The sequence below is a fragment of the Anabas testudineus genome, chromosome 2 (genome assembly GCF_900324465.2).
Source record: "Anabas testudineus chromosome 2, fAnaTes1.2, whole genome shotgun sequence".
Taxonomy (NCBI): domain Eukaryota; kingdom Metazoa; phylum Chordata; class Actinopteri; order Anabantiformes; family Anabantidae; genus Anabas; species Anabas testudineus.
Window position 1 is genome coordinate 31,795,690 of NC_046611.1, and position 25,739 is coordinate 31,821,428.

The window sequence follows — 25,739 nt, forward strand, 5'->3', positions numbered from 1 at the left end:
TAGAAAAGGGTATTTATTGGAAAAAACTTTAAATAAAATACGAACCCAAGCATTACCAATATTGGACTGGCAGATACTGAGCAAAATTCTTTGGGTACAGCACATGTAACTACCTGCAATCAACAGATGATCCACACAGTGTAATTTTTTAACTTTTATTCACTTAAATTCTCAAGTGTTAAAGCAAGAACAAAACATTTATAATGTCCTTTGGTGGGATTTCATTACACTTTATTAATACTGTATATGTAAACTGATATTCTTTGATGCCAGCACGTTGCCAATACAAAGGAAAATCAACTGCACAACTAAAGGTAATATCAACAAAAAAAAAACAAGTGAGTGAAAGAAATGAAAAGGAAAACCATAAACAGTTGCTTTTGCGTTTGGATGTCTTAAATAGATACATTAAAGGTTGCCTTTTTTCAATCACTGTTCGGCAAAGATACAAAAGGACTACATGACTCTTTTTTTTGTTTTGTTTGTTCTGTCGAGAAAAGAACTTGCAAATACACTGATGGTTTTCTATGCACTTCTCGTCTGCTCAGGTGACAACTATCCTTGCACCATGATCGCAGGGGAGTTTGGTGGCTCTCGGATAGAAAAGAACCAGACAGCTTTACTGGAGTTTCTTTTTGGAGGAAGAGAAAAAAGGCGTGGGAGGGCAGCGAAGGAGAGGAGGCTTCTTACACATGTGCATCACTAACATCAGACAAAAGAATCTTTCAACCAACAAGGGTTTACAGAGTTAACGTTCACGAAAGCACAGGTCAGTGGCAGCATGGTGAGGGTGGGCCTGGGTGGGAGGATGAACGGGAGGGAGGGTAAGAGAGAGCTCGAGAGACAGAGAAGCTTGGGGGGATTGGACGTGGGCAAGGGTTTTGTGTCACAACGCGGCAGTCTGGACAGATTTCCTTCTATCCACAATGCACTGACAGCAAAGAATGCTTCCTGTGTTTTCTCCTCTTTTAGTTTGTCACTGTATTGAAGTGTAATATAACGTTTCAGAGGCTTTGCCGTTCAGCAGGAAGGGGGGGACGGTTTCTTTAAGATTTCTTCGGCGTCAGTCCAGCCAACATTAACTCGCAGAAGCATCCCGGGGGGAATCGGTGGCCACTGTCGGCTCGTGCGAGAGCTGATTGGTCGCAGCTGTTGTTGCCGTGGCAATAAGAAAGGAGTCTGTCATCTTCAGTTATCCCTTCTCGAACTGGAAGGAGCTCAAGTACCTGGTATGGCTTAGAGGGGACAGGAGGCTTACTGTTCTTTGCACATTTTACTCTTATTAGGCAAAAGTTCAGGTTCACTTTTTTTAATAATATGTGGCATTTTTAGAAGTATGTTTTCCATTTCTATATATTCTTTGAAATTAAATGAAAAGTCTTTGCACTCATTGGTCTGGCACATTCTCTTTTTGTCAGCGCGAGTGTCCATTGAGTCTGGCGGCGGAGAAGCTCAGAACAGTCCAGAAAGCTCATGGTTGTTCTTGTTTAATGGTTGTTGATTATTTGAAAGGGGGGAGTGGAAGGGTTTAGGTGGAGGTGACAGGGAGTATATCACTGCCACCAGGTCATAAGTCCCTTTAGAGCATGGCGGGCCAGCAGGAAGCCTCTCTCAGCAGTGCCGAGCCGAGAAGCAGCAGCAGGAGCAGCAGCCTGAGGGAGGGCGGAGGTGCCACGGAGGCCTGACCCGAATCGGGCTCCATGCATCCCCCCAGCTCCGACTCGCAGTGGGGCTTCTCACAGAGCAGGCCTGTGTAGGCTGAGGGACAGCTGCAGCGGACATTGTTGACACACACTCCGCCATTTTGGCAGCGCAGAAGTTCGTTGTCACACACCCGGGCTGCAGTGGGAGCAATGCAAAAACAGCAGAGAAGAGTGAGAATCAGACATGTAAGAACATTCTGGGTAACACCTTACTTGAAAAAGTCTAATACCAGAAAAATGTTCTCTATATTGTATTTATTTATTCTCCAATACAATTTTCTAATGAGTTTTTCCTCAAGTAAAGTGTTACCACATTTTGTTCCACTTCAAATCATCTGAACTCATCTTGGGAAACACATTAATTTATCTCCTTGTTAGATGAGAAGCTTGATACTATGGGTGTATTGCACCTAGGTCTACTTTTTACTGATTGTATGACCAATTGGCTGCACCAGTGATGACATATAATTATTAGGTGAATTATTTTAAAGGATTTTCTTCTTGTTTCCTATAGTTACAGTTTAGGAAGTGCAAGTTGAACGACTCACCTAATCTCTGCAGGAATTCCAATTATATTTCCCAAAATGTCAGACTATTGTCATTATGTAAAACACAAAATGCCAAAAAACATCCTGATACCTAAAGCAGTAAAATGTACAGTATATTCATTTTAAAGACAAACTCTGCAGTGCATGCTTTATATTAATTCAGCCAGCTAAAATCTCAACAAGTCAGGCTAGTAATGCTAAGTTTAAAGTTATACATAAACGCACACATGTTTCAGTCAGCATGGGACTGGTGAATGTTTCTACAAAAACTATGTGAATAAAACATCCTCCTGTTATAGCAAAGCATGCAATTGATCTTTACGGTACCTGACAAGTACAGATGCTAATTGTAAGGATTTTTTTAAATATACACTTCTGGACAACATTTAATCATTCATAATCTACAGATCAAAAATTCTTTCAGAGATACCTGCCAACCACAACGGATGTTTTGCATGTGATCACACAGTGTGTAGTGACTAAAGGACCTATTCATTTCACATTCTTTAACAACACATCTTATTAAATCTGCAGCACGATGGCCATGTTACTGCACAGAAATCCAGTTTCTTCAAAGCCTGTAAGGTTTCCCCCAAAACAGCACTGACTTTAGACAAACTGAACGTCAGGTGAAAATTGGTGTATATTTAGAGCTGGGACACCGAGGCCACTCTATTCCCAGCGGAGGCAAGCTGTCAAGCAAGCTGGAGGCAAACAAAGCAGTGTCGCACAAACTAATAAACCAACAGAGACAAATAAACAGTGATAAACACAGGGGCCACTTCTCCCCATTTCAGTCCTTTATGGGAAAGGAAAACAATGCGGTGAGCAATCTATGAACTCTATAGGACATAAATATCACAATAACAAATATCAGGCCTCTCTCCTAATACTCAGGATTGGATGCATGCTGTCTCCGAGGAATAGCCAAATAGGGCTTTGATGGGAGGCTTGTTAAAAAACATCGACTCTGCGAATCCTATTTGTGCCACGTCTGTTCTGTTGGAGAAAAGAGAGCTGCTGTTTGGCTCGCTAAGTTGTGCTTCAGGCTACAGCTCGTCAATTACCATGCACAACTAGATCCAAATAAGACATCTGACTCCAACATCTAACTCCATCTTTATCTCTCTTTATTTTTTCCAACTGACAGACCACGTTCACAGCTAATTCAACTGCTCAGCAGAAGCTAAACTAATAAGTGACTAAATGAACCTGAAGTTTTCTTTCTTTTGATCGGGCAACAGCTAATATCTCCTGTAAGATGACAAGGATGAAAAGTGATCAAATGTAATGAGGATCAAGTGTACAACAATGGGGAGACTTTAATTGGACAATGACCTTTCTTTTCTTCTTTCTTATCACACCTCAGTTTCATGATAAAAGGTTCAAATACTGTACATTTCTGAAAATTATCAGCGCATTGTTTTTCTTATGTTCTTATGTGATTAATTTATCATATAAATACTTGAAATGATGTGCAAGGTAACTGGGTATGCATGACTTTTATCAAAGTAAAGTCAACTACATGCTACAGGCAATTATATTACATATTATTTGATTTCCACCAGGATGACATTTCCAAGACAATAAGTTGAAGAGAACTTTCATATTGTTAGGTTATAATTAGTTCAGTTAGTAACTCCATTTCACTGAAATCTATGGTTGGCATAATGATTAGCTTTAACTAAACTTAGCCTCAGTTTTAACCAGCTACACTTATCTAATGCTAACTTTAACTTATAGCCAACAAGTAGTATGATTTCAGTGTCCAACAAGTGCAACTGTCATTAGCTTTGATTTAGAAGTGGCTCACTGTGTCTCAGGAAGCAGGTTAAACCTAAAAACAGCAACTGAACAGAAGGAAACTCGTTTGTTTTAGAACAGGAAAATACAGCTTTATAAAAAAATAAAGTTAGTTTTAACTTTAACTTAAGCTAGTGCTCTGTGACTTAAAGTCGAGCTCTTCTACAGTCAGTCTCTGTAAAGCCCTTCTGATTTTAGTTGTGTTAAATTACAATAAATACATTAAGCAAATTTCTGAAACTTTCTGACTGGTTAGACGGGTGCCACATAATGTAGTTTCACATTATCTTACATTTTGGAGCATATTTCTACAATGAAAAAAATATATTTATTTGAGTAAAAGCTACACACGTTAGCTTTAATCAAAGGGTTAATGAGGTTAAACGTTAGGTGAATTTTGTTTACATACAGACATTGAGAGTAACCTTCTTTTGAAGGGGAACCATGCCTTTAAAAATGATCTCTGCATGATGCTCAACACTGCATAGCAAAGTGAGCTGACTTCAAAGTAAATTCAGGTAATGGCTGAGTCCTGCAGGCAGAGTGCTCCAGTGGCTGCCAATTAAGCAAAGTTAAAGCCCAAACTGAAACAGAGATATTGATTATTCAAAAAGAGGCATCAGTTACAAGAAAGATTAAAGATATCGGTGACACTTTGAAGGGATGAGCAAACCTTGTTTGGTCCTTGTTCCAAGGAAGAGTTGATACTTGAAAAATGTTTTTAATACGTAAATGATGAATGGTTTAAATAGGAATGAAGGATTGTGTTGAAAACCCAAGTCTATAGTAGAGGTAGAGAGAAATGTCTGGAGTTTCTACATCTTTATAGCTCTTCATTCTATCACTTTAACCATTTCTCTGCACGTAAACAGAGCCAGCACAGGCAGCAAATGACAAAGATTTGTGGCGTTTGCTTTTGATATGAGTGATAATATTTAGTGAGGAGATTGATGAACTAGGTGTGCCTGTGTGGGACTGTGATGTGTTTGACGAGAGATTTCAGTTTTAATTACATCCTTTAGTCTGCATTCAGATGGAAGTCCTGTCCATGTACATAAATATTGCAGCAGTTGAAGAGAGGCAGCTAGCGGAGGTCAAGGCTGCAAAGTTTTCAAACTATTTCACTTATTGAGCTCAGCAGTGGAAGCTCCCAGGGCAGGCATTATTTCAGATAGTTTCCTGTTTTAAGGTTTTTACAGAAAACATTTTGTGCAGCCAATATGAGAGTGAATTAAAATGTGTATTAATGTGTATGCTTTGGACTTGCTATGATTCTTTTTCTAACTCCCTGGAAAACATTCTTTTATACTACTGCCAGAGCAATGGAGAGTATTCAGCTACTTCAACAATGGACAACAACATAGAAAGAAATCCACAGCAGGTGCACTAGTTTCTCCAAAGTAGTAGTAGTAGAGTGCAGTGCGGAAAATATCAATACAATCCAAAGCACCAAAAATGATGGTAACATCACATAATAATTATTTTTTTATCTCTTTCTCAAACTGCCAAATTTTAAAAATTGCGTACAATTCCCTTGATTGGGTTTTTTCAAAAACCATTCTAGGAGAGATTTATGGCTCTATTTAAAAATGGATTTGGGCATGGATTTTGATTAGATTTTTAAAGAAAAGTGTGAAAGATAAACCTATTACAGTAGATCTCACTGTAAGAAGAGTAAACATTTGGGACATGATGAAGTTTTGAACACAAATAATTTACACATTCTGTACCTTCCCACCTGTTAGGCTCAGACTTGCACAATTATTTTTCCACTTCTCTTTTTAGTTTTCTTGTGCAAATATCGAATTACTTCTGTTGTGCAGCTCAGCATGCTGTAGAATGCACTTAATGATGCCCAAGGGTTTGCCTTTACATTCATCATAAGGCAACATGGGACGTGAGGGATGGCAGACTATTCCTGCACACGTGACTATAATGTAGAAAAACATGTGCATACTGACAGTGCGTATTCACACTATACACACTGCATATATTAGTCAAAACCAGTGCATTTCGATGAACATCTATCTGTGTCAGAAACTACCAAAATAACCTGATTTTACACTGAATTTAAATCATAATGCACCTGATGTTATAGCACTTTTTATTTACATGTTGCAGGGTAACAAAGGTCAAATATGCATATAATTGTTCTACCTTTTTGCAATAACCTTAAAATAAACTGATTTATTTTTTTTAATTAACCAAAAAAGGATCCTGAAATTCTCTCTTGTTTAAAAGGGTGAGCCTCACTGCCAGGCTCTTCAATGTGTCCAACTTTACGGCTCGCATTGACAAGCCCTCTCCATAATAAGAATTATAAATAATAAGTACTCCATTAAAAAGTATTTTTAAATTTGATAACCTTAATGTGCAAGTCTGATTCTGATCTATTTGACTTTCAAAGGTGAAAACTCTGAGCTGTAGTGGAGTAAAAGTAAAAGCAACATACAGTAAAACAGAAATACTACTTCAAGTAAATGTACATACCACATAAGCTTAAAAGATAATGGTTCCTGGCTTTACATTTCTTCTGCTATACTTAGATGTAAAAAGGGGTAATAGTCTGCATAAGTCATACAAAAAAGAGGAAGTTGTAATTTACACTGTTAAGAAAAAAGTTTGGAAACACTGAAACACTGAATACTGAAATGTAAAACAAATAAATGCCAAAATACAGAAAACATGTTCCCTATTTATCTGAAACACTTTAATCAGCAGGTAAATCATCTAAAACTTTAAAGATTAACTCTTACAAAACAACCACTGTTGCCTTGACAGGAACCAAGTCTTGTGGATTGATGAGTCCGAGTTTTAGGTGTCTGGTTGTAAGCAAAGAACATATAGTACAAAGCTCTTCAAAAGATGATAGATACTAGCCTAATACTATCAGCAAAGCATGGAGGAGGAAATGTGATGATCTGGAGATGTTTTGGAAGCCACCTTCAATCAGCATGGATACCACTCCAGACTGAAAAAGACAAGCTACTCCCTCTGAGCAACCACTGATTAGGGATCACGTAATTTTGCAGCATGCCAGTTTACTCAACCATTCATTCTGGTTGTGTAGTATTTATCTGGAGACGAAAGTGGCTGCTGAAATACTGTAACTTAGGCTAGCTCAATCACTAGATCTGAACCTAATCAAGCTAGTGAGGCAGAAGCTGAACCGAAGTGTTCTGTCATACCACCCAATCTGGACAGGAGACATTTGGATGCAGGAGGACTGGGAGGAAATCCCACCTGGATACCTGCAAACCTCTGTGGAATGTCCCAGAGTTGTCATTAAGTTGTTGCTGCAATGTACATTTTTTAAATTAAAATGAAGTTTAACATGCTAATTGGATTTGACCATTATTCTGTGCTCTGATATGCTTCAGAATTATTTGATGTTTATTTTTTGTGTTTTGTGATGTATTTACAACTATTTCATTAAATACAACCTGCGAAAGATAAACAGAATACATAGGTGAGTAGGTGTTTCCAAACCTTTTCTTGCCAGTGTATGTTTTCTCAATGTTTAATTTGTGCAGTTTCCCAGAGATTTCTATTTGTATCAGAAAGCATTTCAGCCTCTTTTGATTGAATGATCACATCGCAGGAAGCTTCATTCAGCTGATTACTGCACTGGTTATCACACCCACATGACACAAAGGCTAGCATCAATGTGTTGCCACTTTACAGGGTTGAGATGCTCTATTTAGAATGCCTTTGTAAGCCAGGACAGAGATTAATGTTGAGCTATAGGAGGCAGGCAGATAGGTGTCACCACCTTGTGGATACAGCCTAAAGTAACCTAATCACAGTTACAAACAACTGGGTCACGGTTGGTCAAATACCAATTAGCAGCAATTATCAGCTGGTCTTATAATAAGGTATGTGAGTCTTAAACCAGCACAAGATGGGTGAGAGAGTGTGAAAGTGCATTTCTTAAACATACTCCTGCAGATTTGTCACTGGTGCTTGAAGAAATCTGAAAAAAATGAAATCATTTGAAAAATGAAATGACTACACAGGGCATGACCAGGAGAAACAAACAGACTGTAATAAATGGGCTGCAACTCAAAATGACATGCATTCCCCTTTAAAAAAGGTTGGTGTTGGATGACATTGTCCTGGACTATCAAGGGGCTGATGGCTACTCAAACAGATCGGAACATTCTGCCTGGCAGTCAATATAGACTCAGCTGTTGTGTTGATGTGCGACATAGCTGGATAACTGAGTTTCCAAGCAGCATGCGTCCTTCCATGGTGTTGCTTTTTCTCTATTTGAGGCATTTCAGGCACCTGCTGACATTACATTATTAACACAGCCGCAGCAACTGAGAAATGCAGGTTCAGTTAGTGACGCAAATGGCTTAGTATATTGGGTTAGCTCATGTTATAAGTTTCGGTCTGTATTTGTCAAGGCAGTCCTGCACATGCGCAGCACATACTTCCAGAAGAAGCTCAAGAAGCACACAAAGAAAAGAAATTAGAGACTGAGCAAAGAGAGACAGATCTGAAGGGAGGACAGTAAAGAGCTGCAGGGTAGGGGGGCAGGGGAGATGGGTGGGGTTGGAGTTTTGTGGTTCTACTTACATTTGCAGCCAGCGTCCCACAAATAGCCGGGTAGACACTCCTGACACTTTGGCCCTGTAGTGCCCTCCTTACATATACAAAATCCTGTGCCATTACAGCGATCACTGACTGAGCCAAAGGGATTACAATTACACTCTGGAAAAACAAGACACACATATAGGCTGGAAACAAGGTGGTGCTTTGACTTCCACATCCTCACAGCATGGACCACAATCCTCAAGTTCTATCAGAAGCTCAGCAAGGCGCTTGGTTATTTTCAACTGGGAAAACATGTGACTAGATTTAAAGAGTCACACAGGAAGAAAATGCTACCATTTCAACTGTAATGGAGACAGAATGAAAAATGAATGTAGTTGGATGCATGTACACATTGTAATAATTACAGCATATTTATAACTATGTAATGTGTTTTACTGATACATAAGTTTTCAACAAGCAATGCACAAATATGCAAAGCATTAGCAATAGCTTTGATTTCAGTTAATGGTTTGATCTGTACATGAATTGGTAAAATCTGATTCACTCAGGTGTAGATAGAAAAAGAAGAAAAGAGGAGACAGGAAATGTGAGCACACATTGGAGACTCAATGGCATGAAACAAAGACAAAGAATGTTAAGAGGAATGAGAAGACAGTTCATTGAAATGGGCATTGTTGTAATAGTAGATGTCAAATCTTAACACTATCCCTCATAACAACTGTTTGAGAATTTATTTCCTTCTTTACTAGTAAGAGAACAAAATGGCCATTAGCTGTGATTAGTTCGGAATATCCTTTTGAAAGCACACTAAAACCACAGTCTGGGGAGTCTCTGGTGTCCTACACTCAGTTGACCCTCCAGCTTTCCACAGCGACTGGAGCACTCAGCAGTCAAAGTGACACCTACACTGACCGTCCCTGACCATCACATTGCACCTTCCGTGGCTGTGCTGGCTGCACCCGAGTGACATCTGAGGGTCAGGCAAGAGGAGAGAGGTGACGGCGAGAGAGAGGCAGGGCAACGGCGAGTTTGGCATGAAGTAACGCCTCGATGACTCTTAACGCCTTGTGACAGGTTTCAGCTGCTTCTCCTGAGGCCATTTCATGTATATGACATATGCACTTGTGTGGTGCCTCTGACTGGCCGTGTGACTTCCCAATGACATTTCTCGCAGAACTCTTGTTGCTTGTCAGATTTCCCCCTCAGGACTCACAAATGCACCTGTCACTGAGTGCACTGAACTCTCACTCCACATGTTGGCTAAAGAATTCAACAGGGAACCAAACTATTGCATTACGAACTATGGGAAAAGTATTTTTCACTGCTTTTTTTTTTTTTTAGAAAAACAGATGATGTAGTCTATGAATGCCTAGCTAAAGGTCATGGACAACGTAACAGGGACACCGGGTGAAAATGACCTTTAACTGACATCATAATTGAAGACAATCAAATTCTTTGAATTAGTTGTCTTCAATTCCAATTAGTCTGTAATTGTCTGTGTCAGTTTTTAGGGAAACACAAGATAAACAGTAAAATCACATGTGCCTTGCTCACAATACAGGTGGTTAAATAATGGCATTTGGGGAAATATTAACATAAAAACGAAGCAGGCTGCCTGAGTCACGTTTGGTGCAGATTAAACAAAGGAGATATAATATGTTAAAATGGGTGTTTCTAGCAGGTGAAAAGATCAGCAACAAAGTCAAGATTACCTAGGCTTTGTGTTTGAATGCAGCTAGACGTCAGTCGGTTAGGAAAGTTATAAAGTATGTATGTATATGGCAAATAAAATCTATCTACTAAATGTCTGCACTTGTCAGAAAGACAGTTTGCTGTAAAGATTGATGTAAGAGCTATCTCAGGTTTCTATGTCTATGTCTGTAATGTGTAATGTCTGTAATTTTTGTTTTTTATATTTTTCATTCATTGGTTAATAAATCAGCAAGAAAACTAGACTTAATGTTCCACTGGGAGTTTTCATGCCTGTTTCTACACTGCCCGTCCCAAAAAAAAGTCAGAAAAAAGAGAGGCGGATGAAGTGATGACCCCATAATGCCTACCGTCCAAGCTTGTGGGGCAGTGCTATGATCTGGGGCTGCTGCAGTTGGTTAGGTCTAGGTTCAGCAACATCATGTTTCCAAAGAATGAGGTCAGCTGACTGCCTGGATATACTGAATAACCAGGTTATTCCATCAATGGGTGTTTTTGTTCTCTGATGGCTAGGGCATATTCCTGGATGTCAATGCCAGGAGCATGACACATCATTTTCACACATGGATTGGCCACCACAGAGTCCAGACTCTAACCCCATTGAGAATCATTGGGTGTTATCATGTGCTGGAGAAAACAGGAGTACGACTCTTCCATCATCAATACAAGATCTTGGTGAAAAATGAATGCAACTCTAGATGGGAATAAATGTTGTGACATTGCAGATGTTTATCAAAACAATGCCATGGTGAATGCATGCCATAATCAAAGTTAAAGGCGGCCCTATGAACTATTGCGTGACTTCTCTTTTGGACGGGCAGTGTATTTCATCTGTGGGTTAGGGTACAATTGTAGGGTACACTACAATTCTACTTTTTATGAAAACAATAGGCTAAATGTAAAATTTTCAGTTAATATGTTAGTAATTTAGATACTTTTTTTAGAGGCGCTATGTTAAGCTAAGAGGCTGCTGGAATTACTTATATTTACCATCGATTTAATCATCTGACTCCTAGAAATTAGGTAAATAAGCACTGAGGAGGGTGGTGTAGAATGAGAAATGTTTTTGATTAATAAAAATGATAAGTGTGTGTTGAAAGGAGAAGGAAGTGACTGGGTTGGGGTTCCCTCTGACTAATGATGGTGCCAATTTTTGCAGGAAAAGACACACTGAAAACAGCACCAGTCAAAATGTCTAATTGTGAAAAAAAAAAAAAAAATAGGATTTGCCTGCTTACGTCACACATTAAGTCATCACTCCACATGGATCTGTTGCTGGAGTTCCATCTCTTCTGTGATATTACTGTTTACAGTGCATTTGCTTCTAGCTTTTGAAGTAAAACAAACCTGAGGGATGGAAACCCACTTGTTGGACAACAAAAATGGATCACTAATCAAAGCCTGCCCATCAAGATATTACTGAATTGCTAGTATAGGATCAGTATATTTTTATATATATATAGGATCAATATATTTTTATATATATATAGGGTCAATATATATTTTTTCTTATTTAATATGTGTTTCTATTAGTTTGTGTGTGTGATTTATTTTTCTACATCCATCTGAAAATCTGATCATTCTAGCTATACTTACAATCTACCAGCAAGAAACCAAGTCTAACAAACTAAATTACAAGTTAGTGGCAAACTATGGTGTAGTGCATTAACCCCAAATCAGTCTGCAGATATGAATACCATACCTGAAAATCTCTTTAGCTTCAGGTATCTTACTTAACCTCAGTGTCCTCCACAGAACCAAGACTCAATCTGACAGAGAGGTTAATGAGTGACATCATTGTGCAAAAGAACAAGGAGCAAAAGAGGAAGAAGTGGAGACCACTGAAAAACATAGAGAGTGTATGGATGATGAAGTGGTGGGGGGGTGAAAGGTGACACTTCAGATGAAGTCAAAGACAGGAGGTGAGGACAGTGTATGTGTGTATGTGTGTGTGTGGGTGAGAGCAGAATGGCAGTGAAGGGGCCCAGGTGGGGGACTAACCTATGCACACATTTTCATCATCCAGTTCTGCCGAGGCATTGCGGTAGTAGCCCAGCTTGCATAGCTGGCAGTGCTGGCCCCTAGTGTTGTGCTTACAGCTCACGCAAATGACGGTGTTTAGCAGCTCGATGTAGCTGCATCGGTTGGAGTGGCTGAAGCATTCGCAGTCTTGCAACAAGAAAGGAAGTGATGTAAACAGAGAGAGAGAAAGAGAGCGGGAGGCGCCATAAATTCATTTTACGATGTACACTTCCTTGGTCTATTAAACAACCAGTTACAATTGCAAAAACTGGTATTTTTATCGCCATTCTTTGTTCTCATACAGATCAGTTTGGTCTTAATTTGATTCTATCCGAGGAAGTGTAGAAACTGTTGCTGCCACGGCGGTGGGGTTAGCAAAAAATCTGAGCGAGGCGCAGCAGCATGCAGGGTTAAAAATGGAGACTGGAGGGAGAAGGTGATGCTGGGGGAGTGATGAGAGGGAGGACGGCTCATGATTAGTCTGGCATGGTCACAGCTAGAGTGGGAAAAAGACATCACACAAGAAAGGCATGGTGTTAGTAGGACTCAGAGAGGGCACATCACTTCAAGCACAACACAACACAAAGCCAGAATAAGGCTCCGAAATCATGGCACAGTGACACGGTCACATCGCGAAACACCACACGGTGTGAGGCAAGTTGGACCATGAATGAAATGAATCTTTCAAGCTACGAAATGATGCCAGGGAAAGATTTTGAACTTGTATGTGTAACCAAGCTCTGAACTGTCATGGTTTATCAAGAGAGAGCAAGATGAAACTCTTTCGCCATTCAAACACTTAATTCAACCTACTTTCACATCTTCCTCTTTAATTTATATTTATAATTCCAGAAGTAAAGTAAGTTAAGTAACTGTCACCTGACAGCTCCTTCTTTAGTTTCACACCCAACTGCTAGTTACACACCTTTGCTCATTAGTCTTTGTTAATTAGTTCTCATTCCTACATAGCCCCCAATGTTACTTATATACGCAAACTGACGAGAAAATTTCAAAACAATAGAAATTAAATAAATTAAATATTCGTCAAAGGTTTTTGAACAGGTTCTCTCCTTGAATTTGTGCATTAATTAATTTTTTATAAGGCCTAAACATTTAAGATTTCTGTAGAAATGTTATTTAGAATGCGTATGTGGAATTGAAGTGGACTAGACCTGCACATCTCTGTTAACAGCTTCAAGTTCAATAGTGTTTAAAATACTTAGTTTTATATCAGTAACCTAGAGAGATCACTTTCTTAGTTGAGTATTTGTGCTTTTGGATTTAAAGTACATTTTAGAATGCATACCTGGTACTTCAACTTGATAATTTGTAAGTGATACTTCTACCAAGTACTTGCACTTTTTACTGCTTACAAGAAGCCAACTTTTTCTGAAAGCATTCAGTAAGACAAGTGAGTGTATGGTGAGTTGCAGAGTGTGACATTGTCTCCTATACAGTGTTCTGTCATGCTAAATTAGAAGTGTGGAGTTGTAGCTGGACTGCAAAATCTCATGCTGCAGTTTATGATAGTCACTGGCAGCCCTGCCCTAAGGGGTGCAGGATGGGAGGGGGGCCCAGCTCAGCTCTTTCCGAGTGAGGATCAGTCTGCTACGCTGAGTGGCCACTGACACCGTGTGTCACAGTGCAGACAGATGTGACCCTTAAGCCTCTCTGGCAGCGGCTTGGACACAAAGCCCACTCACCGATCCGGAATAGAGGGAAATGGTGGATGGGGCTTTCGTCCAAGGGATTGTGGTTATTAAGGATGTGTATTGAGGTCAGGACTCTCTGTCCGGCCACTAACAACACAAAAAGGCTTGAAAATGAAGGAGCAGTCAGTCTAGTCTACTCCACCTTTCACCTAAAGCAGAAACTCTTGTCCAAGTGTAAGCTATCTACATTAGATGCCTCACTCTTGCAGACATACTCTCAAAAGACAAATCATCTCTCCTTTGTGGAAATAGGCTAAGGTCATAAATCATGCACGGAAGGGGAATAAAAAGTCCGGAGTCTCAAAAACACGTCCCCAAAAATAGCTGTAGGCTCAAACATGCACACTATATTTACACTAAAAACGATGTGATTCCAAGGGACTTTTATCGTGTTTAGAAATAATTCCATAGATGAATTTTCAATGTGTCCTGTACAGGGAGATCCATCACTCCATCACTGAGAATTGGGTGAGTGCTGCAGGGTTAGTGGGCTTACAAACAGACACATAAGTTCATACAGTGAGAGGGCTTGGGTATCATCTTGGTGGGAGGTGTGTGTGTGTGGGTGGGGGTGGGGGTGGCTAAGTATTCAATAAATTTCAGAGCTCCTACCTCGCTTGCTGTTTGCAACGTAGACAGAGGGGGCAGTGGACAATGCAACTTGAGGAGCTACTAGACAAATTAAAAGAAGAAAAAAAAAACAAAACAAACAAAAACAAACAAAAAACAAACAAATATGATATTGCAATCAAACACAAAATATGTAATGTTAAAGAAGTAAAACTACTGAGCATCATGTTTAATAATAATAGTAATTGTTAAAAGAAGAAATAGACACTATAATGATGAATGATGGCATTGGGAATTAAAGTGTGATAGTGCCAAATGAAGTTGGCTGCATGTAACAGCATCTGCTATAAATGCCTCAGATGCTGAACAGTTCTAATATTATGGTACCGCCTTTATGCTTGATTTCATTAACAGTGCTTTCTAAAATTCAAAAGCATCTGTGTACGTTCCCCCAGACAGCAGCTATCTCCTGACAAACTGCTTTCAACCTTGGCGGGAATCAGCCAAGAATTTTCAACCTTTCAAAACTGTGCACAGGAGTATGGGTAAGGAAACGGACTTGCAGTGGACACATCATCCACAGTGGAGAAAAATAAATAATAGGCCTAACCTTTGCTATTGCACTGGCTGACATACTGTAAGCCCCTGACACATACACTGTGTGCTTGGCTGCAGTCATGGAAACACAGAGCCGAATGGTTCTGATGTGCTCATTGTTGGAGAGTTGGCCGCACATCACATTACTAACCTAACATCAGTCTGCATACGACCAGCATCAAACCTCCTTGCTGAGATGGAGCTGAGGATCTCTGGAAGGTGTAATTAAAATTAAATGTTTACATATAAATGTACAGCACCGGTCAAGTTAATGCATGGCACTGCAACAAGCGAAAACACGAGTGCGGCACGATTACACAAGCCTCCGCTGAAGGAGCCAAAACCCATCATCCTTCATGAGCGAGTCAAGCTTTTTGGTTTCCCAAGAGGGAAGATGCCACCCACAAACACTCTTAACTACCAGTCACTTTTTGTTTGCCATATAAGCACTGGAGATAAATGAATCTGTGAAAAAACAGAGTTGTTGCATAATCTGAGATGCCTACCTTCTTTTCGGTTAGCGACACCTAGGGATGACACGTTCGGCCGAACTGCGTGCAATTGAGAGAAACCAGGAGTTATTCATGTGCACTTGTGTGATGCACTTTACAGATTGTCTAGAGGAAGGGGAGGGGGGAGGAAGGGGGAGGGGGGACTACGTGGTAAGTGACACACACAGCTGGAGACACGGACATGTCTTGTATGACTCAAACCAATAAATCAGGTAACAGCAAATACGATGGGGGGCAGGGCTGAACATGGACGAGCAAAGAGAATGCATCCAAAGACCTGTTAAAGAACATTGGAGAGATGCTGCTTGTACTTTCATGAGCTTGCTGTGTGTGGGTGAGTGTGTGTGTGTGTGCACGTGTATGTTCATGTAAATGGCAATGATGAGTGACAAACTGAAGAAAAAAGATAAAACCCTCTTAAACTTTGCATTTAAGGCATGATTTATGCAAGCGAGTCTAACTATGTATAGCAAATTAGGACATTAGGGGGCATTTTGTTTAATTCATCACATCGACTATGTAATCAATATCTAATTACAGTGTATTTCTGGTGGAGGAATAACAATGAATAAATAATGGCAGGTGTTGGGAATGACGGACTGCTGTGGGTAGCATAACCTCGTAATTACATACAAGTCAGTATTTCCGTGTCAGGGAAATACTTTGCGGTTGGAAATGGAGAGGACTCAAGCAGAAGCAAGGAATATGGATCCTCTTCACTTGACCTTTTTTTCCTGTTGGTACTGACTCCATGAATCATGCAATCGTGGCTAACGATCGTAGGTAATTAATGTCCAGTGGCATCTTGGAAAGAAGCCTGTTAGCCTGACTATATGTGAACAGAGAGTATGGCTGCTGCTCATAAGGCTAATTTATTTTAGAAATACATTTTAAATACTATGCAAATGAAAACATTACAAATGCTACAAATCTTTTTTTTGCTGCATTGAAATTAAATATTAAATTAGCTTTGAACTTCACATGTCAACACCCTATGGTAAAGTGGCAAATGTAGATACATTTACATAGGGAGGCCTAAGGGGTGGCATGAGGTATTGGCAGGGGTGCCCAGGATGGGCATTAATGAGTCCCTGTGATTGAATGTCTTTGTTTCAGTATTATAACATTATTATTTTTTACGTTACGTTTAAGCTCAAATGGAATTTTGCAACCTTTATTTTAAAAATAACTTAAAGTTTCAGACAATATAATCTACCATGAAACACACACACATACAAGCACTTAAAAAAAAGTTCCATGTTACATATTATTCTTTTCAGCTGTAGTGTGTGTAAGTTAACGAAAATCATTGACTGTCTCTGTCTTCTTCGTTTGAGTGGTTTGAACAGCTTATGGATTTGTCAATTTATTTTTTGAATTTTAGGAACTGAGCAATTTGGGTGGGACTGGTTGGAAGTAGGGGGATAGCTGGGATTCAAACCCCCCAGATCTTCCCCTGCTGTGGCCTTACAGGTCACTTTCTGAACTGCTTGAACAAACCATTGTCACGCAATATCACCCATCTTCCTTAGTTTTAAATAGCTTTCAAACACCCGCCCTAAAAAACCCATAATTGTTCCCGATTGGGGATTCTGTCATGAGTGATGACGGCAACATCTCTGGGGGTAGAGGGGTTGGAAAGTATTAATGTCACCTGAGTCACTTGATCAGAGGCTCTTTGTAAATGACAGATCAACAAATAAAAAAGCTTAGAGAAAAAGGGCACAACACATCACCACTCAGACTCTGCATTCAGTGGAGAAGCCATTTGCTCGGAAACAAAGCTGACTCACGAGGGCTTGAACAATTAATCTATGACAGCGACATCTGATATGATAAAAAATTAAACAAATGACTAAACCACACTGTCCACATCTATAAAGTCTAATTGGTAAAGTAAGTTCACTTTTAATTATTCTGTGTTGCCAATTGACTGGATGTAATACACATCTGGGTTCCATTAATTATTTTGTTATGGGGAATATTCAGGTAAGGCAAGCTAAATGAGTGGTGACGGATTTTAATCAATGCAATACCCATAATGAAATGCAATCTTGCAGAGGCAGAATTGTTTTTTTTAAATATTAATTTCACTTTAATGGTCCGCATTAGGCAATTCTGCCTGGCTTAATAAACTTGAAATAGAATTGAGAAAAGTCAATAAGGAATTCAATTACCTTCAGACAACAACATGAAAAGTGTGCTGCTTTTATTTTTTTTCCCACAGTAGCCTCAAGGACAGCCTAACCTTCTATCTGTCCACTTTATTCTTGCTTTTCTTAATAAATACGACACACACACGCACATACAGCTGCAGAGTTTTACAAAAGCCAGTGTTTGGTTTTTAGTGCGAGTGACTACCGTGACACGACAGCCAAAATCCCCGTGGGCCAATGTGGATGAAGACTTGGGTCTGTTAGAGTGTCCGTTCTAACATTTTCCACCCCCACCCAACACACACACACACACACACACCCACACACACACTTAATCGGCATGCACACTCTTGCCGTAAAGGATTTGAGGACAGCCCTTGGACATGGTCTGGCCTGGCATTTGGATGGAACAGAGGACTGCTGTGAATATGTATGCATGTCTGTGCAGCCTATATGGAGAGCATGCACACACACTGAGCTCTAGGCAGGCCATGCGTGGGATGGAAGCTTCTTTTCTAAGGTATGTGGAGGTGGTGGAGGAGGAGCAGTGGAAGATGAGCAGGGGCAGGTGGTTTTGTCTACTTAGCCACATGTCCATCTCTGACTCTTGACATTGAACTTTACAACCAGTGTTTGCCTGATTAAAAAAACACCAGGGAACAATCTGTCTGGACCCTGTGTCTCTTACAGCACATTTTGGGAAACTTGCCCAGCGGCCATCTTAGCCCTTAAATGATGAAAACAAGACAAGTGTGCATGTGTCGTGCATGTGTCCTTTGGTAAACCTTGGCTGGGTGATGATTAAGCATAAACCAAATGTGGAGTGAAAGCACGACGTGAGCATCAATTTGAAAATCACAAAATGGTATTTTTGAATTACAATTAAAATACTAAAACACCTGGTTTAACAATGTAAAGCCATGTTAACACGGTTTCATTCAAAAGTGCTGTTGAAAAGTACACATTTACATCATAAATGCATGTGTTACACTGGCCTGAGCAAAGTCGACAGCATTATAATTCAATCATGCAGTTAACTGATGTGAGTTTAATGAAGTCTTACTAATACTTATCTCAATCGTAATTTAGTCATTAGTAAATAACAAATGAATAAATAAATTAAAAATACAGAATAGACTATGAACTGCAGTATATTGTATTATTCAAAATGCATCTGTACTGTTTTTGTATTGCATCATATATTATTTCTCTAATTAATTAAATAGAGGGAAATATTGAATTATTTTCTATAAAGGTCTGGTTCCGAATTTACAAACATAACATAGTATATATAATATTGACGTATCTATATGTGGAAAATATAAAAAGAGGTCTTAAGAGTTATATATGTTATACATTTATATATCATACAAATATGACACAAACGGAACTTTTTATCTTTTATCTAAAAATGGCACATCTAAATCTACCGGATTCCTTCAGCATCTTTAAGTTTCTTAGACCAAATTGATCATGTGGGTCCAGGGTAGAACAGCGAGGGCCCACTTTGTTAATCAATCTACTGCCTCGGGAACTGAAGTAAGAATGGGGCAATGAGAGAAAAGATTAAGGAGAATTGAGCCAGGGTGTGAATGCAGTTTGTTCAATACAGTCCTATGGTTCCTGCATCACACAGCCTTCCAGGCAGCGGTAACCTGAGACATGGCACCTCTCTTCTTCCTCCTCCTCCTCGGGGGCTACTGGTTGAGGAAGATAATACCAGCTGAGTTGCTTGTGGCTTATATTAAAATGACCTCCTGTGACATCATACTGCCAGAGAGGTCTTGGCACTTTAATAAAGTCTAGATGCCATTTATTTATAATGCATGGGAGAGGGGAAAAAAAACAAATGACATTCAACATGCAGAGCCAGGCAAGTGTTATCTGTTTGAGTTGAGTCTGGGAAAAGTAAATTAATATGCACATTTCGTGACAACATAGCCCATGGCTTCTACTTGTTTTTTTTTCCCAAAAAAGGTTCAGCAACAATTACTGAGTGATCCTTTGTGGGGAGATTAAAATCAGAAATGAACACTTGACCATAGGTTCAGGGATGTATGGTGAAGGGTGGTACAGGAGGCAAAGCAAAGCATCAAGCATTCATATAGTTAATTTGTAACTGTTTACTTACTAACTGGACCAATGGTACTAGGAATACCTGCAAGAGAGAAAGAGCAAAACAAGTTAAATTGAGGTGTAAAATTCACATTAAGTTTTTTTCAAAAGCCATCGAGGTCATAATTGCTTTCCTTTACATTTCCTTGTCCTTTGGTGGATACGTCCTAACCAGCCATTTACGAATGCTGCTCCATGTGCCACCAGAAATGCATCATCAAAAAGTGTGCTGGGATGACAATGGTGATTGCAGTTTATTTTCTTGTGCGTACATGAATGCCATCCTGTGTGGCAATAAAACTGCCGGTGTACACTGGCAATTTTACATATATGTGCTAAGACAGCAGTCAGCAGTACCTGTCCAGCATACTATATGCTAACACGTGTATACGGTGGAGCATACCATTTACTACTTTTGTGCTTTCCATTAGACTCTGCACTAGTGCTAGTGCTCATTAAAGCATTTCTAGTTTCTTCTGTGTTGTGATTTTTTCAATTGTTTCTACTTTGATGAGCCTGCTGGTTGTGCCAGAAAATGTTGTTGTAAAAGTAGTACCTCAAAAGTACGTCAAACTATGCTGACATCACTGCAAAACTCACTTTGGGATCAGAACAACAGTCAGACTATGATATTTTAGTTATTTTAAAAGTTGTATAGTGCTTTAAAGTTACATACAGCTTGAAGATCCACCAATCTTTGTGCTACACACCAAAACACACAGCACATCAAATAGCATCATAGATGGCAAACTGCCTCTGATGCCAAAGGAGGACATGTCTTATCCTGCTGCCTGCCTGCTCGTCCCTCCATTAAGCAATCCCTTGTGCTAGACAGCCACTGTGCAGATAATGCAGTCTGTCTCATCCCCATGGTGACCAGATATCTCCCACACAAGGATGTCGGCTGACTGTGGATTTGAGGAGACTGAAACGTTCACAAGCTTGTTGAGCCGATCATTTCACCATCTGAACCAAGCACCGACATCTTGGTTTGAGTTTTAATTACTGTAGGTCTGTAAATATGAACGGCACAATTGTTCACCATTGTGGCGTTCTTTAGGCACAGTCAATCTCAGACAACACTGGCAGCGTTGTTCTCTCTGTTTGAATCTATATTCTTCAAAAGCACGCAAACACACTGCCGTTGTATTTTTGCTCGGCGTTCACTTTCAGAGGAATTTGCTTTCAGGACATCAACGCCAGCTCCACTTTTTCGAATCATCTGTTTGAACGGAGGCGCTCCCTCCCATTCGCGCTACCCCCTGCCCTCAATAAGGCAGTCTGCCCACAAAAACAAACACCATGGGAAGGGAAGCATGCTGGGCAATAGGAGAAATTCGCCCACGTAAACTAGAGAAGAAATGAAATGAAAAGGGCTCGCTCTTCCTCTCTCTTTTAAGTCTCTCTCGTCATTCGCTTACCACCGACCAACGGTGGAGGAAACTGAGAAGGCAAGGAGGCATCTGTGCAGGATTTTTGCTGTGGCCTTTTATCTAATGGAACCGTCACGAAATATCCTCAAGTACTCTGAGGAAACATGAAGATTTCCTGAGCGTGTGTGTGTGTTTATTTGTGTATGTGGACTTTGATCAAACTCCTGTCATTCAATCACTCTTCCTCTGATCTCTGCCTGCCAGGAGCCAAATCTATGACCTGTCTAGGAGCTGTGAAGTAGCAGGAGGCTATGCTGACATATGGAGCTAATGGATGTCAAACCTCAAGGGGCCGGGCAGATGCTAACCAGGAGACAGGAAGGACGAGTGCAAGGACAATCAAAATTACAATCACCTTAATCACAAAGTATAGTTTGATTTGACAGTGTTAGCTCCCCGTGTCACAACATAATGAAACATCAGTGCAGTGAACTATGGACACTCAATGTTCCACATCTAACTCTGCATACATACATATTTCCTATTGTTAGACTACTCAGAAAGATAATACAAATATATAGTTCAGTGGATCTAAGACTAAATGTCAGACTTTCTTTCACATTCTCATTTTTTTCATGATAAACAATAAAACTGATCTAACTACATCAAGATGAACAAATTAGCTTATGTTAGATCTGAATATTTTTAATAAATATACATTTTATGTATAGATAAATTTTACTTATTTGAGAACATGTGCTGCTGTAAAATCAAAAGATTTCAGTGAATCCTGGTTAACTAATCCTACATACCCTTACATAATTTTTTCTTTGTATGTCAGAGCTTAACTTGCATTTGTGGGCGCAATGAACCATATTTCACTGACAGTGGTTTTTGGATGTACTCGTGAGTGGGGCCTACATAACAGATTTTTATTTCTTTGGCACTTTTCCTAGACAATGTTAATTCAATGTTTTTCATATCAGCATAAATGTTAATGATCAATATTGAGAAAATCAACATTACAAAATGTCAGAGATGAAGTAGGCTTTATAATCTGCTCCACAAGGGCAGTCTATGTCCTTAGATCCTCGAATAAGATAAGTTAATACTCCCCCAAAAATTCTATGATAGAAAAACTGGGTGTTTTCTTTTAGCTTTACACAACTTTTCCAGGTTTGCTGACACTGAATGTTATAAATACATAACATATTAATGTTAATTTTGCCTATACATATTAATGTATATGCAACACATATGTTAACACATATCAACACCGTTATCATCTGCTTACACATGCAGTGTAAACTTTAAGCTGAACCAAACATGCATTTATGAAGTTCCCCCAGTTATTCACAAAACCAAAAATGTGAGTGCAGTGTTTTAGTGTTTTCGCTCTGTAACTAAATAAAAAAAACAAACATTAATGCAGGGCTAAAAAGGGTCTGGTTAAGTAGCTGACGGAGCAATAATACACAGGCGCTATCTACATCTAGTCTGGAAGATTAGCAGGGGATCCACTACATTAACTGGAGTGGGTTATAAATATAAAACCAGGGAGACAGAGAGGGGGACTTGCTCTTGGTATTGTGGTGCAGACATCCATTAGTGCAATGGATACACAATTTGAGTAGAGAGAATATTCTTCATAACAGTGTTTGTACAGAGAAAACAACTCACAAAGTGCTGTACATGACCACTGTTTGCCTTCAGCTAAATGTCAAAGACACATCAACAACACTGATGACATAATTTTGCTGCATTATACTGTAAAACATCCCTATCTTTTCTCATGTAATATATATATACAGTACATCAGGCTTCATGCAAATGTTACAGAGCTCTTGTGACAGATTAAACTTTGCTGCTTTGTTGTATTTGGGGCCAAATAACCTTTTCTTCCAGGTGATGATCTGGAACTCAGTCCAATTATCCAAAGCTTTAGGAACAACCTGCTGGGTTCCAGCAGATGTCCAGGATCCCATGTCGGGTCATTCGATTAATTTTCAATCACCGTCATTTCCAATCCCCTTCACCTGCCTTGGCCACGCCATTCTGGGACACGGCTGCAATCTAATTTTGTACTATCGCACAGGAAGAGCATTACGAGATGCTTATGTTGACGGCATGCTCCATTGATTTTTATGAGTTGTGTAGGGATCATGGTTTGCGAGCCACTGGGTAGGGAACATGATCTCTGAGCAGTATATAATTCGCTGAACTATGTGAACATGGGGGTCAGGACATGCGACCCACACAAAGGTGGCTGTGAAAATACAGATCCATTTGCCATATAGCTCCTAGATTCTGCTGTCAAGAGACAGAAAATCAGACTGTGTGTACATGTGAATGCAGGTGTCATTACAATGTTTCTGTCAGTACCCATTAAGTTTTGACCCTCAGTCAAGAGAGAGAGAATGCAAGCAAGTCTCATCTGTTTGCCTTGGCACTACATGGACTACTCTGGAATGGGGTTTATCTGTTGAATTTCCACTGCAGGCGAAAACTTGGTAATTACTTTGGCTGCCATCATTTTATTGCAGTCCCTCATCATCTGGAGCTCCTTGGCTATACAGAGCCCAGTGACAGGCATGGCTAACTGGTTAGCAGTGGAAAGGATGCCAAAATGCGAGCTCCACTGTATGCAACTTGGTTGAATTCCTCAGGAGCAAAATTAGTGCCCGACTCGCTTACTCGCTTGCAGTGTGTAGATGTGAATTGAAGGTGGCAAGTCTTAAAGTGCCCAGGAGCTAAGTTGGAAGAAGCACATTTAAGATTTCAGGGATGGAATGAGGTGTACAACTGTGGTGGCAGCAATGGGGGAAGGAGGAGGGGAAAAAAGAAATCTGGAGATGGAAGAAACAAATATTTGAAAGAAAGATTACCGTCACAGCTGCACAGAGCCGAGACAGAGTAAACAAGCTTGGTCTCTGGGGTGGTTGAGGGTGTTGTCGGGGAGAGAGAGAGACTACAAGCAAGAAACAAAACCAAGAGATGGAGTGGCAGCAAGAGGAGGAGGAGAAAAAAGGAAATGCAGGAGAAGGGGCAGAAGGAGCAACAGTAAGAGAGGATGCAAAACAACAGGGACAAGTTGAACAGAGAAAAAATGAGAGAAATCTGTATAGAATGGAAATTCAAAAGGAAATAAAAGCATAAAGTACTGTGAATGAGTGGGTGCTGTGTGAGAAAGGTGCAAGCATTTGTGTGGATGTGTGTGGATGCATGGAACTAATTGAATATACAGTGGAGTGTTAGAAAAATAAAAAAATGAAATGTTGCACAATGTACACAGCATATAATTTTAAATATGAATGTTGCTCAGATTAAATACTTGTTTAACAAGTGATGACTAAAATAAATGGAAGACGTGCATACATTTTTTCACCGGTTTAACAACAGTAATGTGATTACATTTGTGCTTCATTAGTAAAACAGTAAGTAATGTGATTACGGTGGTGTATCAGTTAGCAATTATTTAATCATTTGATGATTGATAGTACATCTTTTAAAATTAAAACATGTTGGTAGGCAGTTCACTGTATGTTTGTGCTAGCCAGGAAAATCTGAGCAAACACATATGCTCTTTGTCCCTACTGTCTCATATGATCCACAGAAGCATTTAGTGAAACAGTGCCCCCAATGCAGCAGGCATCTGTTGGAGGTGCACGCCTTTGTCATCTGGCACCAAAGTGATGGCTGTGACCATGGCATCTGGCATAACAATTTTTTTGGTCCAATTGTGTAAATAAGCATGGTTAGGTTTAGTAAAATATGTAGGTTAAGTCATATATTGTAAGTACCAACCTCACAACCTCACCCTGTGTAAAAAACAGAACTCTGAACTCTGGTCTAATGTGGCAAAGTCTTCTGCCTTACTCTAAATAGAGCTGCTGTTACAAATAACCTATAGTTTAGTGATAGTTTGCAGTATGACAGTATATATATGCAACACATTATGGAAATCTATATACAGTATATTTACAAAAGCGGTTGGCTGTGTTCACTTACAAAAGCCTGAGATTTTCTCTACAATTGTACCATCAGTTTCTTTGGGATTTCCTATCTTTAGAAATATGTTTATTAACCAGAAAAAAAAAATTAATGTATGTATGTGCACCTGTGCAAATGAGTGTGAGGCACTTGGTCACATTTCCATGATTAGCGCCTGCAATTGGACTAGAGGGCTGATAATCACTCTGGAGCATCTGGCAGCTCTGCATTAATGTACACTAATTAGAGAACAGAAAAGTGCTATTTGTAAGTCATATAAAATAATAGTTGTTATTTTGTTTTATATTTTTTTCAACTCCTGATGTGACAGCACTTCTTTTCATTTTCAGTGTCGATAGACAGGTCAT

At 39.6% G+C, this 25,739-nt stretch overlaps 1 protein-coding gene across 1 annotated transcript in view; it reads right to left on the reverse strand.

Annotated features, from left to right (window-relative positions):
- Window positions 1–219: 219 nt before the first annotated feature.
- The window catches only part of ntng1a (netrin g1a), a 102,418-nt gene continuing 76,898 nt past the window's right edge, over window positions 220–25,739 (reverse strand). The window contains 5 exon segments of the mRNA XM_026361538.1: window positions 220–1,702; window positions 1,705–1,839; window positions 8,636–8,770; window positions 12,326–12,493; window positions 20,025–20,051. Of these exon segments, the coding sequence (XP_026217323.1) occupies window positions 1,554–1,702; window positions 1,705–1,839; window positions 8,636–8,770; window positions 12,326–12,493; window positions 20,025–20,051 (614 nt within the window). The 3' untranslated portion in view covers window positions 220–1,553.